The 13,630-nt window shown below is 38.7% G+C and overlaps 1 protein-coding gene across 2 annotated transcripts in view; it reads left to right on the top strand.

Moving 5' to 3' along the window:
- cd2ap (CD2-associated protein) overlaps positions 1-13,630 on the top strand; it is a 55,768-nt gene that overhangs the window by 10,929 nt on the left and 31,209 nt on the right. Inside the window, exon 2 of one of the 2 annotated variants that reach the window (XM_023952734.2) lies at positions 4,123-4,280. In XM_023952734.2, coding sequence (XP_023808502.1) covers positions 4,123-4,280 — 158 coding nt within the window. Of the gene's footprint in view, positions 1-4,122; positions 4,281-10,838; positions 10,944-13,630 lie in introns of those variants that run through there. The other variant, XM_023952735.2, reaches the window with a different exon arrangement.

Genomic DNA, 13,630 nt, shown 5'->3' with positions numbered 1-13,630 from the left:
GTGCCAAGTGTCCCACGGACCGGTACCGGGCCGCGGCCCGGTGGTTGGGGACCACTGATCTAGATGACCCAACTCCCAACGTTAAAGTGCCTAAGATAGCACAAAGGTTAAAGACAGCTGTTGCCAGTTTTTTGTCTCCATTGAGACGGATTAGATTGGTTGGTAGTTTTGAAAGTTGAGTATTTATTTCGGCTTTAATTTTTTTAGGCTAAAAATGACATAATCATAATGCAAAGACCACTGGGGGTGCTTTTACAATAATAGATCAAGTTGTGATCAGAGTGGGACTTAAAGTTTTTTTGTAGTTTTTGCACTTCTTACACAGCTGTAATATGTGTTATAACAACCGGAGATGTCGCCTGCGACACCTAAACGCCCTTAGCTGCTCTTTGACCATTTACGCGTCAGAATTATCAGCCGATTCTGATGCGGAGAAAAAAGGCTTTTCGCATCGGCTGTCCACCAATATGCATAAATAACTCACAAAAAATGTTGCTTAACGGAACAAAGCTGCTTTTCTTTAGCTTCAGAATCCGCTGGAATTACGTTAATTGTGTACAGTTACGGTAGTCGAAAGAGGGTCAACACTGGGTCTAAAGCACCGGTGATAACGGGTTCAATGAACAGTTATTCTCCGCACTGTGCGCCTGGTAACTGAAAGACTGACGGTGAACTTCTTCTAGTGCCTGGATATTTCATAGAAACCTTTCCTCTCATCATATCCAGAGCCTCTGATCAGTGGAAAAGGAGGCAGATATGAGTTTCCTCCACACTGATAGTGTGTGTGAGGAAACTCACATCACACTTATTCAGGCGGACTGCCTGGCAGTTTACTCGCCTGCATAGCCTTGTGGAAAGCCCCCCCCCTTCCTCCCACTCCCTTTTCACTGCAACATCCTCCTGTCTGTCAGTGGCTTATGTAACATCCACTCCATGTTGCAGCCTCTACCACCCGGAGCCGTCGACAGGAAACCCAACAAACCCAGCAGCTCTGAAAATGAGAGATCGAGGGCTGCTTTCACACCGGGCCGCTTAGTTTGGACTGGAGATGGCTTTTTTATTTGCCAAGTACTTAAGCTACAGCCAATCAGGTTGCAGAAACCATGTACTGTAAACAGAAAAAACGGGAAAAAATGGCATCTAGAATTGTACAAAAAAATCAGCCAAGCAGCGAAACCGCAATAAGTGAACCATGTTATTTATTGGAAGAAAGCTCTATATTGATAGACCATAAATGTTTTCTATCGTTGTCAGCAGATGCCAATATTATTGTCCATCCAAACCCAATCACTAGGGCCCATCTGACAGCAAAGGTCAAGGTTCATTTCCAAAGCAACCCTGGTGATGGTCCCTGTGTCTAAAGTGGACTGTTTTTCCTGAGTGTCAAAGAGAAGACACAAGCCAAACCAAACGCTGTCTGATGAGAATGTATTTTGCGTGCAAATTTAGGGGGGGGGGCACATTACTAACATTACATTAAAATTACTAACTTCTAGCCACAAAGTATTAATTGAAGGAAACTTTTTTTGTTGTTTTTTGAATGCAGAATCCTAAGAAACCTGTTTAACACGTCTCTGTTGGACTGTCTATTGTTGGAGACGGCTGGAACATACCACCTTGTAACTTCCACTTTACCTCCTCGTTTCCTCTTTGCACTTATAACCTTTACGTCTTTGCATACATAGACTATTGCACACACTTTAAACTGTACTTGGAGATGAAGTGCAGTATTTTTGTCACTAGATTTTTCAGCAGTTCTCCAGGGTACAAAAAAAAGATCACGCTGCAACCTCAACATTTATGTAACCTGACGCATCAGCTGGTGTTTGTCTCGCTGCAGATACCAGAGGATGTGGTCTGAGCATGTAGAGTTGACATGCAGCACATCCAGTCTTGACGTACAATTGGCAAGATGAGGAAGTTTCACATGCAGTGTACTGTTTTCATTTTTAGATTTACTGTTCCATGCACAAGTTTTAGGCAGGTGTAAAAAAAAAAAGATTGATTCTTATTGTTACACCTACAAAACATCGGGATTTTTAGGGTAATAATCAGATTTGTGATTGACCAATTCTACCTAACAGGTGCTGATGATCATCAGTGTCGCATGCAGGCTGAACCTCAGCCATGAACTGAAACAGAAACGGCTGTTTAGGAGGCTTTAAACTCTGCTTTCAATGTGAGGTTGTGAAATACAGTTTCATGTCACGGCAAGAGTGACCGCAGCGACAAGACACAAGGTACTTCTACTTTATGGTCAATTTCAGACAAAGATTTGAAAGCAGATTGGTTTTTCCAGCTCTTCCAAAGCAGCACAAAGAAACGAGAAACATGGAGGATCATAGATGTTGTTCCGACACAGTCTGTTCAGTTTAGACGTTGTGGTTGGCTAAGGAATTTTGTGTAGTAGATAACACACATCAAACTGATTATCTTTCAAAATAGTCCAGCAATACCATCCAGCCAGAATTGGCATAAACCAGTGGGACTCTGGTACACTCATTTACCGTCTGGAGAAGTCTGGACAGAATGTTCTTCTTGGAAGAGTTGCAGCCAAAAACACCAAACCTTTGACGTAGAAACAAAGTCTTTCTACTTTCAGTTGAACAAGGGTGCAGAAAAATAGCAGCAAGAGAAAGAAGGGCAGTTGGTAGGTCAAAGGGCTGGAGGGCTGTACAGTTGTCTGCAGGCAACAGTGAAGCATGGTGGAGGTTCCTTGAATGTTTTTCTTAGTAAAATTTTAGTAATGCAAGTAAATCCCAGGTTGTCACCATTCGTGTTTGTAAAGGCAAAAATAACTTTACAAAGGAATAAAACAAATGTTGGTTTCTTCAATGTAGACCTACAACAGCACTGATGCTAGCGATGCTAACAGCAGGTGAATGCTACATGGATATCAAACCAGTCTTTACTGCATGGGTTCATCAAATCCATGGCATTGTTTTTTTTCTTTAAATTAATTCTGGTGCTTTCTTTAAGGTAGAAACATCTTTCTGTTAACTGCTACAGAGAAATGCTATTTTTAAACACAAAAGTGTTAAAAAACAAAACAAAAAAATTTAGTTAAAAAATCAAAATTGGTTTTTGAAAGAACGATTTTAGACTAAATCAGTCTAAATGTGTGGGAAAGTGAATCGAAAAATTATTTTTTTAATTGAACCATTGACCCTCCCCCCTTGTTCCAAACAGGAAGTATCTACTGGCTCCAAGAAGCCAAAATCCCATAGACTTCTATAGAGAAATAAATAATAAATTACTCAGTTATTCTATTTGTCAGAATAATCATTCTTACTCTGCTAATATTTTTAAACAGTCTATTTTTTTCTCTAGTGCAAATCTTCCAAGTTAAAAACTGGCCAACCAGATGCCTCAATAAAAGAATGTGGTGTCTGCTGGCCCCCATGTCAAACATTCAAAGTGTTTGACAGATTTTGAGTAGCCCCCTTTTAAGTGGAGGGGAATGGACTTCCAATAAGCTCAGTCCTGATTGGTTAGAGTAGTTTGAGCCAGAGGTTTATCATGATATACGAGTTACATCACATTCACTCAGTCCAGTTCTCATATACAGTCAATGATTTGAATTGGAACCAATTCAGTATTTTAACAGTGTAGCCCAGTCCTGATCCTAATGTACCCTCTGACCTTTTCTTATTATATAAATGAGGTCAATCTTTTTCTTTGGCGAAGGTCTTTTAAATATTTGCATATTTTTCCCATGTGAGCTTTGGAATGTAGTTTCACTCATCTAGATTGTTTTTTTTTGCTCTAAAAGCAAACTTGCTTATCGTTTGATCATAAACCTGAAATTCCAGCCGTTTCAGAGGTTTTCCATCAACTGAACGAGGGAGAACACTTGCGTCAAACAAAATGCTGCAAAAAAATACCCAACAACTGATTTGTTTGGTTAATAATAGATTGGCAGCATTTTATTTTTTGAGAACTTAAAATCAAGCAGGATTTTCAAAAACTTAAACATGAATTATTTTGTTTCTATACAGTTTTCTTACCTTATTTTCTTTTTTGTGCCATTCCTATCCTTACTGCCTCTTTGACTTCTTCCATTTATCCCTATCATCACTTCTTTTGTTTATTCTTTTTTTTTTGGTCATCTGTCCGGTGTAGAGGTGCTGGTGGAGTTCGACTACGAAGCGCTACATGATGACGAGCTGACCCTGCGGCCGGGGGACGTCATCAGGAACGTGCGCTACATAGAGGAAGATGGCTGGATGGAAGGGGACCTGAACGGGAAGAGGGGAGTTTTTCCGGACAACTTCGTTAAGGTGGGATAAGAAATGTCTGGAATGGAGAAATGCATTTTGCCCGCCGGTTGTTTATGTGGACTTCTGGCTTGTTGGCTTGATTTTCTGTGTGGGGCTGACTACATTCCTGCTGAGGCTTTGAAAACTCGTCTGCTGCCAGTAAGAGTTTCCTTATCTTAAGTCAAGCTAGAGTTTGTTGGTGTTCTTTAAGGTTGTGTCTGAATTCCCTCCCTGCATAGTGCACTATGTGGGGCGTTTGTTATTTTTTGGAGTGTCCGAATCTACAATTCTAAAATCCAGTGCCCTTGAAATTCCCCAGAAGTCTCTGTGGAAAAGCTAGTCTGCATTGTTCCTTAAAAGATTAGGGAATATAGACCACAATGAAATGTGTTTAAGTAAGTTTTGTATTTGTTTTCATCATCAGGAAACAGTGGATTCATAAAAAGTATTTGTTAAAAGCTCATATTTATTAACTTTTTAAAACTATGTTTTTTTAACATTTTTTTGCATAAAGAAATGTCAACATTTTACCACATTTAGAGATTTCTACAATGTCCTTATGTGTATTTTTGCTCTAAACATCTTTAGAATTACATTTTATAATAATAAATAATGTGAGGATGTCAGCCGTATCTTTTGAGACCCACTCTCATCTGCAGACTGTCTGAAGAGGCTTCTGGTAGCTCACTTGCAGACAATAAAACCCATGTGTCTTCGAGGATGTGTCATTTGTGGTTGTCGAGATGAACCGCAGACTGCAGGCGGCTTTGTTCAGTCTGTTGCTACACACCTGCCTGCTAAGGCTTGATTAAAAATTTGAGATGGTGGCTTGATTGTAGAGGTTCAGTAGAACAGCTGGAGGAAGATCATTGTTAAACATTCATTTCGTTGAGTTTCTGCAGGGTTTTATTGGTCTTCTTTCTAATGTGTGGAACATCTCAACATTACTTCCTTTACTTGTACTTAAAGAAAACCAGTTTCCTCTGAATTATAAGCTTTATTACATTTGCCAAACCTTCCACAAAACATTTAAAAGACTTAAGGATAAAAATAGGCCACTCAAATAAGTATAAGAACAATGCCATAAAAGTATAAAAATCAATGACGTAGGAATATAAAAACAATGACATAAAAGGATAAGAACAGTAACATAAATAGGTATCATGAACTTAATAAAAAGACTAAAAAGATTCTAAGCATCTTCCTGTTTCTTATGCTTCTTCAGGAGAGGAACTAACTGTTTTGGCTCTAGCATTCACACCACATTTGCTCTAAAGTATATTGTATTTTTAGAAGTGATGACCTCCTATGATCTATTTAATAACATGAATAATAATGAATTGGCTTTATCTCCGCTTTTCCAGACGCTCAAAGCTCTTCCAGTGTGTCCATTATTCATGCACTCCTCATTCATACTTGGTGATGGTAACTACTGATGTGGCCACAGCTGCTCTGCGGCAGACTGACAGAGGCATGGCTGCCAGTTTGCGTCTACAGCCCCTCTGACCATCAACGGGACATTCATACGCATCGCCGCACTGGAGGAGGGAGGGTGAAGGGTCCTGCCCAAGGACATGATGACAGCTGGCTGGGGGGAGCGGGGATCCAATGCTGACCCTTTGATTGTTGGCCTACCTGCCCAAGCCCCCCCAGGTGGTTATTTAGAGCAGCAGTTACCAACCTCTTTAGCGCCATGTTGTCGCGGTATGACGTCACACAAAGTTGTCATGGACCGGTCTTTAAGATGTAGGCGGAGGATTATTGTGGCAACGCTACGCTGAAGGAGGAACAGATACGTGACGAGACAAACCCCGAGCTTTTATTTTGACACGGAAAACATCGAACATCGCGCAGGTGTCATCATCGTCTCCCCTTCCGACACTCATCATGCAAAAAAGAAGTACCGGTACTGTCTATTAAATGTAGCTTTCTTTTTTTGGTACTTGAAGGCTCCTTTTCTGTCTCCTGGCTGGGCGTTTTCCCTTTGGCAAAGAAACTTTCCAAAGACGTTTGTTTTTTACTCTTTTTGCTAGCTCCTGGTTTTATTTTAGCGGTAATCTATCACATGACTGAGAAGAGCGCCTTGGCCTGCGTCAAGACTGACATGCGCGGATTTAACAGAGAATCAGGCAATTTTTCAAAACAAAACATCTTTCAGATTCCGAAATAAATAAAATGGTATTAATGTTAGTTATTTATTCTTTCTGTGTGGCCCGGTACCAAATAACCCACGGACCGGTACCGGGTTGGGGAGCGCAGATTTAGAGTAATAATAAAAGAAAGAATGCAAAAAAGAAAAACCATAATGACATTGAAATAAAAAAGCAGCCACGAAACATATTTTCTACTGATGGCAGTAAATGTTAAGGTAGCAAAAAGAGTCTTGATGAAACTACCAATGAATTGACAAAAGAAAGTACATTTAAAATGATTTTGGAATTGAAATTTCTTAAACCGCAACACCAAAGTTGTATTTAAAGTACAACTTTTTTACTTAAAAAGAAATATTGACGAGAAAGTGAAGTGAAACAAAAAGCAGTTTGGTACATACGTCAAATCTACAAAAATTCGGTGCTTGGCAGTTGGCAGCTTTTAAATGTTGAAACCATTTTTAAATGTAATACATCCGTGTAGCTGCAGCTGGTCCGGTTTGTAATGACAGTGGAATGCCATCTCCTCTACCTCAACAGTTTCAGTTACAGACCAGTCACTGGTGCAGGAAACTCAAATGCTGGTTTCCTTCAAATTTTAATGACAAGATTACCTTTGACATTGGCACAAATTGTAATTTTTTTTTCTTTTCTTCTTTTTCTTCCAGTAAACCAGATAAAGGTATAATGTTTGGAATGAATACCGATTCAAACTGAGAATACATTCTAATGTAACAGCACTACATTGGTGTTGTTTTGAGTGTTAGCTCACCCCCTTAGCCATTTTTTATGTTCACAGGTGTGGGTTGTAATCTACATGAACTGATGTAATGCCATCACATAAGTTTACTGCTTTTGAAGCCATGGCTGTTTTAAACTGCTGTATTTTTGTATATTTTTTAAACAGTCCTTGCATGAAGTGGAGATTTTTTGTCTTATTTGGTTAATGGAATATTCTAGATCAATTCTAAGATTGCAGTTCTTTTCCATGATGATTTCATGTTTATAATGGAAGTGCTGAGAGGGCAGCTGGAGCTTCATTTTTTTTGATACTTTCTCCTTTGAGTCCTCTGTCCTCTATGGAATCTAACTTACTTGGACACACCTGATTCCACTTGGCCAAATCTGAAGGGCGCTGAAAATGAGAAACTGCTATTTCTCATTTCTTTTTCTTTGGTCAATTTACTGAAATGTCCAGAAAACTTTGGACTTTTGACAACAGATGTCCCTGGCAACACCTAAATAATCTAACATAGCATAACTCTTTGATTGTTTATGCCTTTAACAAGAATCAGCTGATTCTGACTCGGAGGACAACGACTTCATATTAGCTGTGCAACGATATGCAACATATTTCTAACATAAAATAAAAGGTAATCGTATCATAAAAGTGTGAAAGAAACCAGTATTTGTATTTCCTGCACCAATGACTGGTCTATAACACACACTGTTGAGGTAGAGGAAATAGCATTCCAGTATGATGAAACACACTACAAACATAAATTGTTGCATAATGCCGCAAAATCGCTTTTCTCTGCAACAGAACCAGCTGGAATTATGTCAAGTGCATAAACTTTTTAATAACTACAACAGTTGAAAGAATGTAAAGACTGAATGTAAGGGTGTATTCAGTCTTGACGCACTTGGTCCGCTTAAAGTGAACCAGATAATCCAGAACAAATTTTCCGTCTGAATACACCCAAGGAGACCCTGGTCTGGGACCAGGAACTGCTCTCTGACCCATCTTTGGAGGAGGTCTCAGTTCGTTTCCAATCAGACTGAGCTTTGGGTCGCTCTGAGATTCCTCAGTCTGAATACAATCCGTCTTTTGAGCGGAACAACTGAACCAAAACGTCCAACGTAAACAGAGTAGGAACAAATGAGCCGCGGACAAATGTAAATCGATTGTTGTCTTATTAAACAGAAAAAAGGTCCAACTGTTAATTCATTTATTTAATCATAGCTGAAAACGCTTCTTACATGCTGTTCTGTGTCTCGATGTGCAGCACGCGCGCTGCACTGCTGTAGCATCTTCCTAAAAGCTACCTTGTAGTTTCGTTGACAGAATTCTGTGTGGAAACCCTTTGAATTTAGCAAAGACATGTGACCATACAGTGTGGTAGAATGTTCTAATAATTGATTATTTTGATTTAGAAAAACAACAGTGGGCTGAACTTTAGGAAACTATAATGTGAATAGATATGTCATCAATTCTTGTTTACTTGTTTGTAGGGCTGCACGATATGAGGAAAACTCGCGATATGCGATATTGGTGATTAATATATTGCGATAACGATATAATTCGCGGTATATAAACAAATAGCAAAACAACCAAAAACATAATTTCCGTGTTCACTGCAACAATTTAAAAATTATACTCCAAATGACCCTCGTCGACGTAGGAGGCAAACATCAAACATAAAAGGGCTCATCTGATTGATCAACAACGTAAATGGGTCCTTCCGATTGGTTAAATGCATAAAGGGATTTATTTCATTTGTTCAATATTTCAAGCTGCCATGAGATTGTTTTAGCACATTTAAGGTAACCATTTATTGCGATTTTCGCCGTCTTTTGCGGTATGCATATTGCACAGCTTAATGTCGCGATAACGATAAATTTGCGGTATATTGTGCAGGCCTACTTGTTTGTTTGTAAATATATTTTATTTACACTGGAAAACTTCTCCAGGGGGGTATTCCAGGAAGCATGTTTAAACTACCCTGACTTTGACCCTGAACTCGGGCTGAAATCCGCCTGAACTTGCTTACTCTGGGTATGTCGGTTCCAAGAGGCCGGATATGAGTTAGCGTAATTACGCTCGACTTGGTAACCCTGGGTTAATGCACGTGGAGGGCAAGTACATAAAGACATTCTCAATGGATCACCGATTTCCAGAGACGCCATGGAAACGCGTGGAGAAAATAAGGGAGCGCTATACTTTAGTGAGACGGAGTCAGAGATTTTAATTTCGGCGTATGACAATTATACGGCCATAAAAAAAGTAATATGGCTGCATCATCAGAAGAGAGACTTTCTGCTTGGAGAATAATCACGGACAATGTAAAAATAAGAGTTTCTGATCTTATTTTCATTGCGACGCATATATATATATATATATAGAACAAATTCAATTGGTAATAAGTAATTGAGTTTAATTTATTCAACCTAATTTCTTACGTCTGTCCAACTCAATAGTTGTTTTTACAACTCAAATTTACATATTTATCTAACTAAATGAAATATTACTCCAATTCAATTATCTGTTTTTTCATAGTAATTTATTCTACTTCTTGAACTCTCATATGTCTAAGTTTTACGCCGCAGATGTTCTCATTTTTATAACATTAAAATAAATCATTCAATGTGAATTTACAACATGAAGAATATTTTCATATATCATGACTCTGACTTTAACTTCAGTACTTGCAATATAATAAAGCACTTGGGGTGCTAAATAAGTTCACCATCCTCTCCCTCCCTCTCACCCATGATGCAGAAAGAATGAAACATAACAAGACAAAATAACTCGGTAAAACTCAGTAAAACAGCTACAACTAAACATATTTAGACAATACCTACACTTCCCAAATCCGTCCAGACAGGCAAAGGGAATGATATCCCACAATTCCTTGTGCTGCCAATCTAACAGCAGCACCAAAGTTACACCTACTTAATTGAATTAATTTGAATGAAAGTAAAATAAATGTCTGATAACTGTGTTATTTTTAAGATGACTGAACTAAAAAAATGATTTATCTTAACTGAAGCAAATATTTAAGTTAGATCAACAATGTAAAAAAGTTTATTTTTCCAACATCCATACGTGGTCTTATCACCCTGTCATGGTGGAAAAAGTATTATCTGAGCTTCTTCATCCACTAAATCATCTTCAAATGGACAGGCCATGCTGCTTCACCTCTCTGAAAACAAACTAAGCTTCAACTAAACCTGCTCCAGACCAGGTTATGTTCAGAACATGAGTTCCTATGGGAACTTGACATACTGTGAAACGTACCTGTTTTTGGAACCGAAAGCTGAGGTTATCCGCTTCCTTAGCCTCAAACTTACCGTGGTAACTCACATAACCTCCTTTTTGTAATACCCCCCTGCACTGTTCAGTTCCCATGTATTTATCTGAGTCACACTGGTTGATTATTTACCTTAAAGATGTCCTGGATCTATTTTAGATCAGTGAATCGGATTATTCAAAATGAACCAAGATCCACTGAGTCCTTTTGTCAACCACAAATGATGATATGAAACAAACTGTTGTCGACATGAATCATTACACCCTGCCTGCAGACTTTTCCTCTCATCGTCCTCCTTTACTTGCTTCTCCCGACCATCCAATCCTGTTATCCCGCGTAGTGAGATAGGTAATCTGCTAATCTGCCTGGCCCTGTCGCTGGATGGATAATCCTGTAAAAAGCCGGCTGTTGAACTTTGCTCCTTACAACCGGTCATCTGACATGTCGTATTTCCTCTGTGGCTGAGTAATTGCGAGACGGGAAGCATGTCCAGGAGAGACGCGGTAAGACTGTTGATTGAATCTCTGACATCACAGTTTAAGTGTATTTTCTTGATTGTTTTGCATTTCTCAGGTTTATGAGCGTCCATGTGGCATAGCTTCACCTTTCCAAAATTCTCTGGAATCTGTAGGACTTTTCGGTGTTTGTCCAGTTCAGGTTTTCAATGCTGCTGTTTTAAAAGTCTACCAATGAAGGAAACACCCCACATTCTAATACTGCACTTCCGAGTTTGAAATGATAGAATAATGATTTGGTCTAAATCTTCTAAAATTTGAAAGGATAAACGTTGTCAAGGTGGCTCAGGTTCACCTAAACTAAATGTGAATGCTTGGTTGGAGGACCATAAAAGCCAGTGCACTAAAATGATTTGGATCTTAGCGTTTTTCTTGAGGGATTTTTCCTGCATCCATTGGAAAGCTCACTTAAATTCTGATATGGACCAAATAAGCCAAGTGAACTTGTAAAATCCCACCCCTATTTATGTTTTTTATTTACATAACATAGTTGCCATAATCCGGTTCTTTGCATTAATTTAAAGTTATTAACCTTTTTTAGTCTTAGTGCATCTTATTTATCAATGGACAAAGATGATGCGCTTATTATTATTGGAAACTATAACCTTAATCCAGGAATCAATATTCCACGTCATGTAACAAAAATGGATTTGTCATTATTATCAAGTAATAAATATGGAGTGCCGATCAGTCACGTTCAATTGTTTCTAACAGCGGACAGTGACGTGGAATTGGTTTGAATGGAATGCTACACACCCTGGTTTGTTTTCTTTCACATGTGGCTCTCTCATAAATAAACTAAAGACTGAAAGATTCCAAAGTGGCTGGAAATATCATTCAGTACAGTAGTTAATTCTGCTCAATTGGTGGGGGGCTGGGGGTATGTACTAGACCAAGATGAGGGGGTAAAAGCAGAGAAGAAGAAAATCATCTCGCTAAACTACTGGTAATCCTCATCATCTATTGACGCTTTTGCACCGGACGTTTAGCTCCACTGTTGATATGCTTTAGACTACCGTAACACTTCATATTTCAAAAAATTTGACTATTTTTTAATAATAGATTTTAATATTGTGTGTTTTTACGGTTTTATTCTTTTTATTGTGTGGGGTGTGAATGTAAGCAGCTGGCCGTTTTTTAATTTCTATTGGGATTAATAAAGCTTCTTCTTCTTTTTCAACCGTTAACAATATTGACGTAATTCCAGCGGATTCCGGCGCTGGCAAAAGCAGCCTTGGCCTGATCTGCAACACTTTAGCAAAATGTTTATGCAACCAATCAGGTGAAAAGTGCGTTTCGCACAAAGCTCCTTTTCTCTGCATCAGAATTGGTTGATTTATGTTGATGGCTTTAACAGTCAAGGTGTGATGGTTTGTGCCAGCGCGTCAGCAGCAACATTTCTGGGGTTAAAGGGGAAATAGGAAACCTTTAACTCTAGAAATACACCTCATTAACCCTGAAACTATTGTTTGTTTGATCCTTGTAGCTACAAACACTCAACCACTTTGCATAAATGTTGGGTTTGTTCATGAAATGTTTTTTATTGATTGTGTATTTTCTACATTTTTGGAAATTTGTCAAATTAGTATTATTATTAGAAATCTTCTGTTGAAACATTCAACCACGAGTTCTCTGAGGATGACTTGACTAAAAGTTGGAAACATTGTGTGTGCAGTTGTGGTCACTGAGCTGTCGATTCTACTGCGTCTCTTAGAGGGAATTGATTTATATAGATCTCTTTTAGAGCCATTGATCCGTCTAAATGGTTTGACACCCCAGGCAGCATTCGGCCACTCACCCTGCACTTACTTTTTCCACAAACGGAATGGTAAACCCGTGTTTTGAGTCTTTGTTAAAAGCTGTAGATTTACAAAAGAGAAAACTGGAGCTTCAGTAAAAGTCTATCAGTTCAAGCATCTTCCTCTTAACAGGCAGTGAGAGCTCAGTCCAAACCTCACATTTAAATTTCGCGTTCCTCTTTCAGATGACTCCAAATTTGTCAGCAACAGTTTCCAGCACAATATTTAATTTACATTTGTTATTTTGAGCATCACTGCTGTAGTTTGTGCTACGATGTTTAATATAGTTCCATTTTGTAATAACATTTGGCTTGAAGGAGCAGATCTGAGGTCATTCACATTTCCTTAACCAAACTATTTTAGGGTGCATCTTCCTCTTCACTACCGCAAAAGAACCCTTTTTAGACATTTAGGTAGTTTATAAATTTGGAGATTTTGAAACCTTACACACATTTTAAAACAAACAAAATGTTTATGAAAGAATTGGAACTGATGATGATCTAGAATAATGATCATTTTGTAGTTTTTTTTCCCCCCTAATGCTTTAAATACTCTTCAGTAAAGGTGTGTGGTGGACTTTGTTATCATCAGGGAGTTTCCCGGACCTGAGCGGAGGTGTCGTCGGTTTTACTGCCCGTCTGGGTTCATAACAGAGAGCTGCCTTTACTTTGAGTGGCTGTAAAGTAATCGCTGCAGCAACCGCGCCTTGTTTGGTGTCTTTCAAGATGTTTAGCTTTAAAAAAAAAAAAGTTCATTTCTGTTCATCTATAGCAACACTTAAATAAAGTAACTCATTAGCTACAACTGTTGATTACATTCAAACATGGTGGGTCTGAAGGTACCACAGCCAAACTGCTGATTTGACTTTGATGAATT

The sequence above is a fragment of the Oryzias latipes genome, chromosome 24, assembly GCF_053564925.1.
Source record: "Oryzias latipes strain Hd-rR chromosome 24, Olatipes_Hd-rR_3.1".
NCBI classification, from domain to species: domain Eukaryota; kingdom Metazoa; phylum Chordata; class Actinopteri; order Beloniformes; family Adrianichthyidae; genus Oryzias; species Oryzias latipes.
This window is presented reverse-complemented; position numbering and strand designations above follow the sequence as displayed.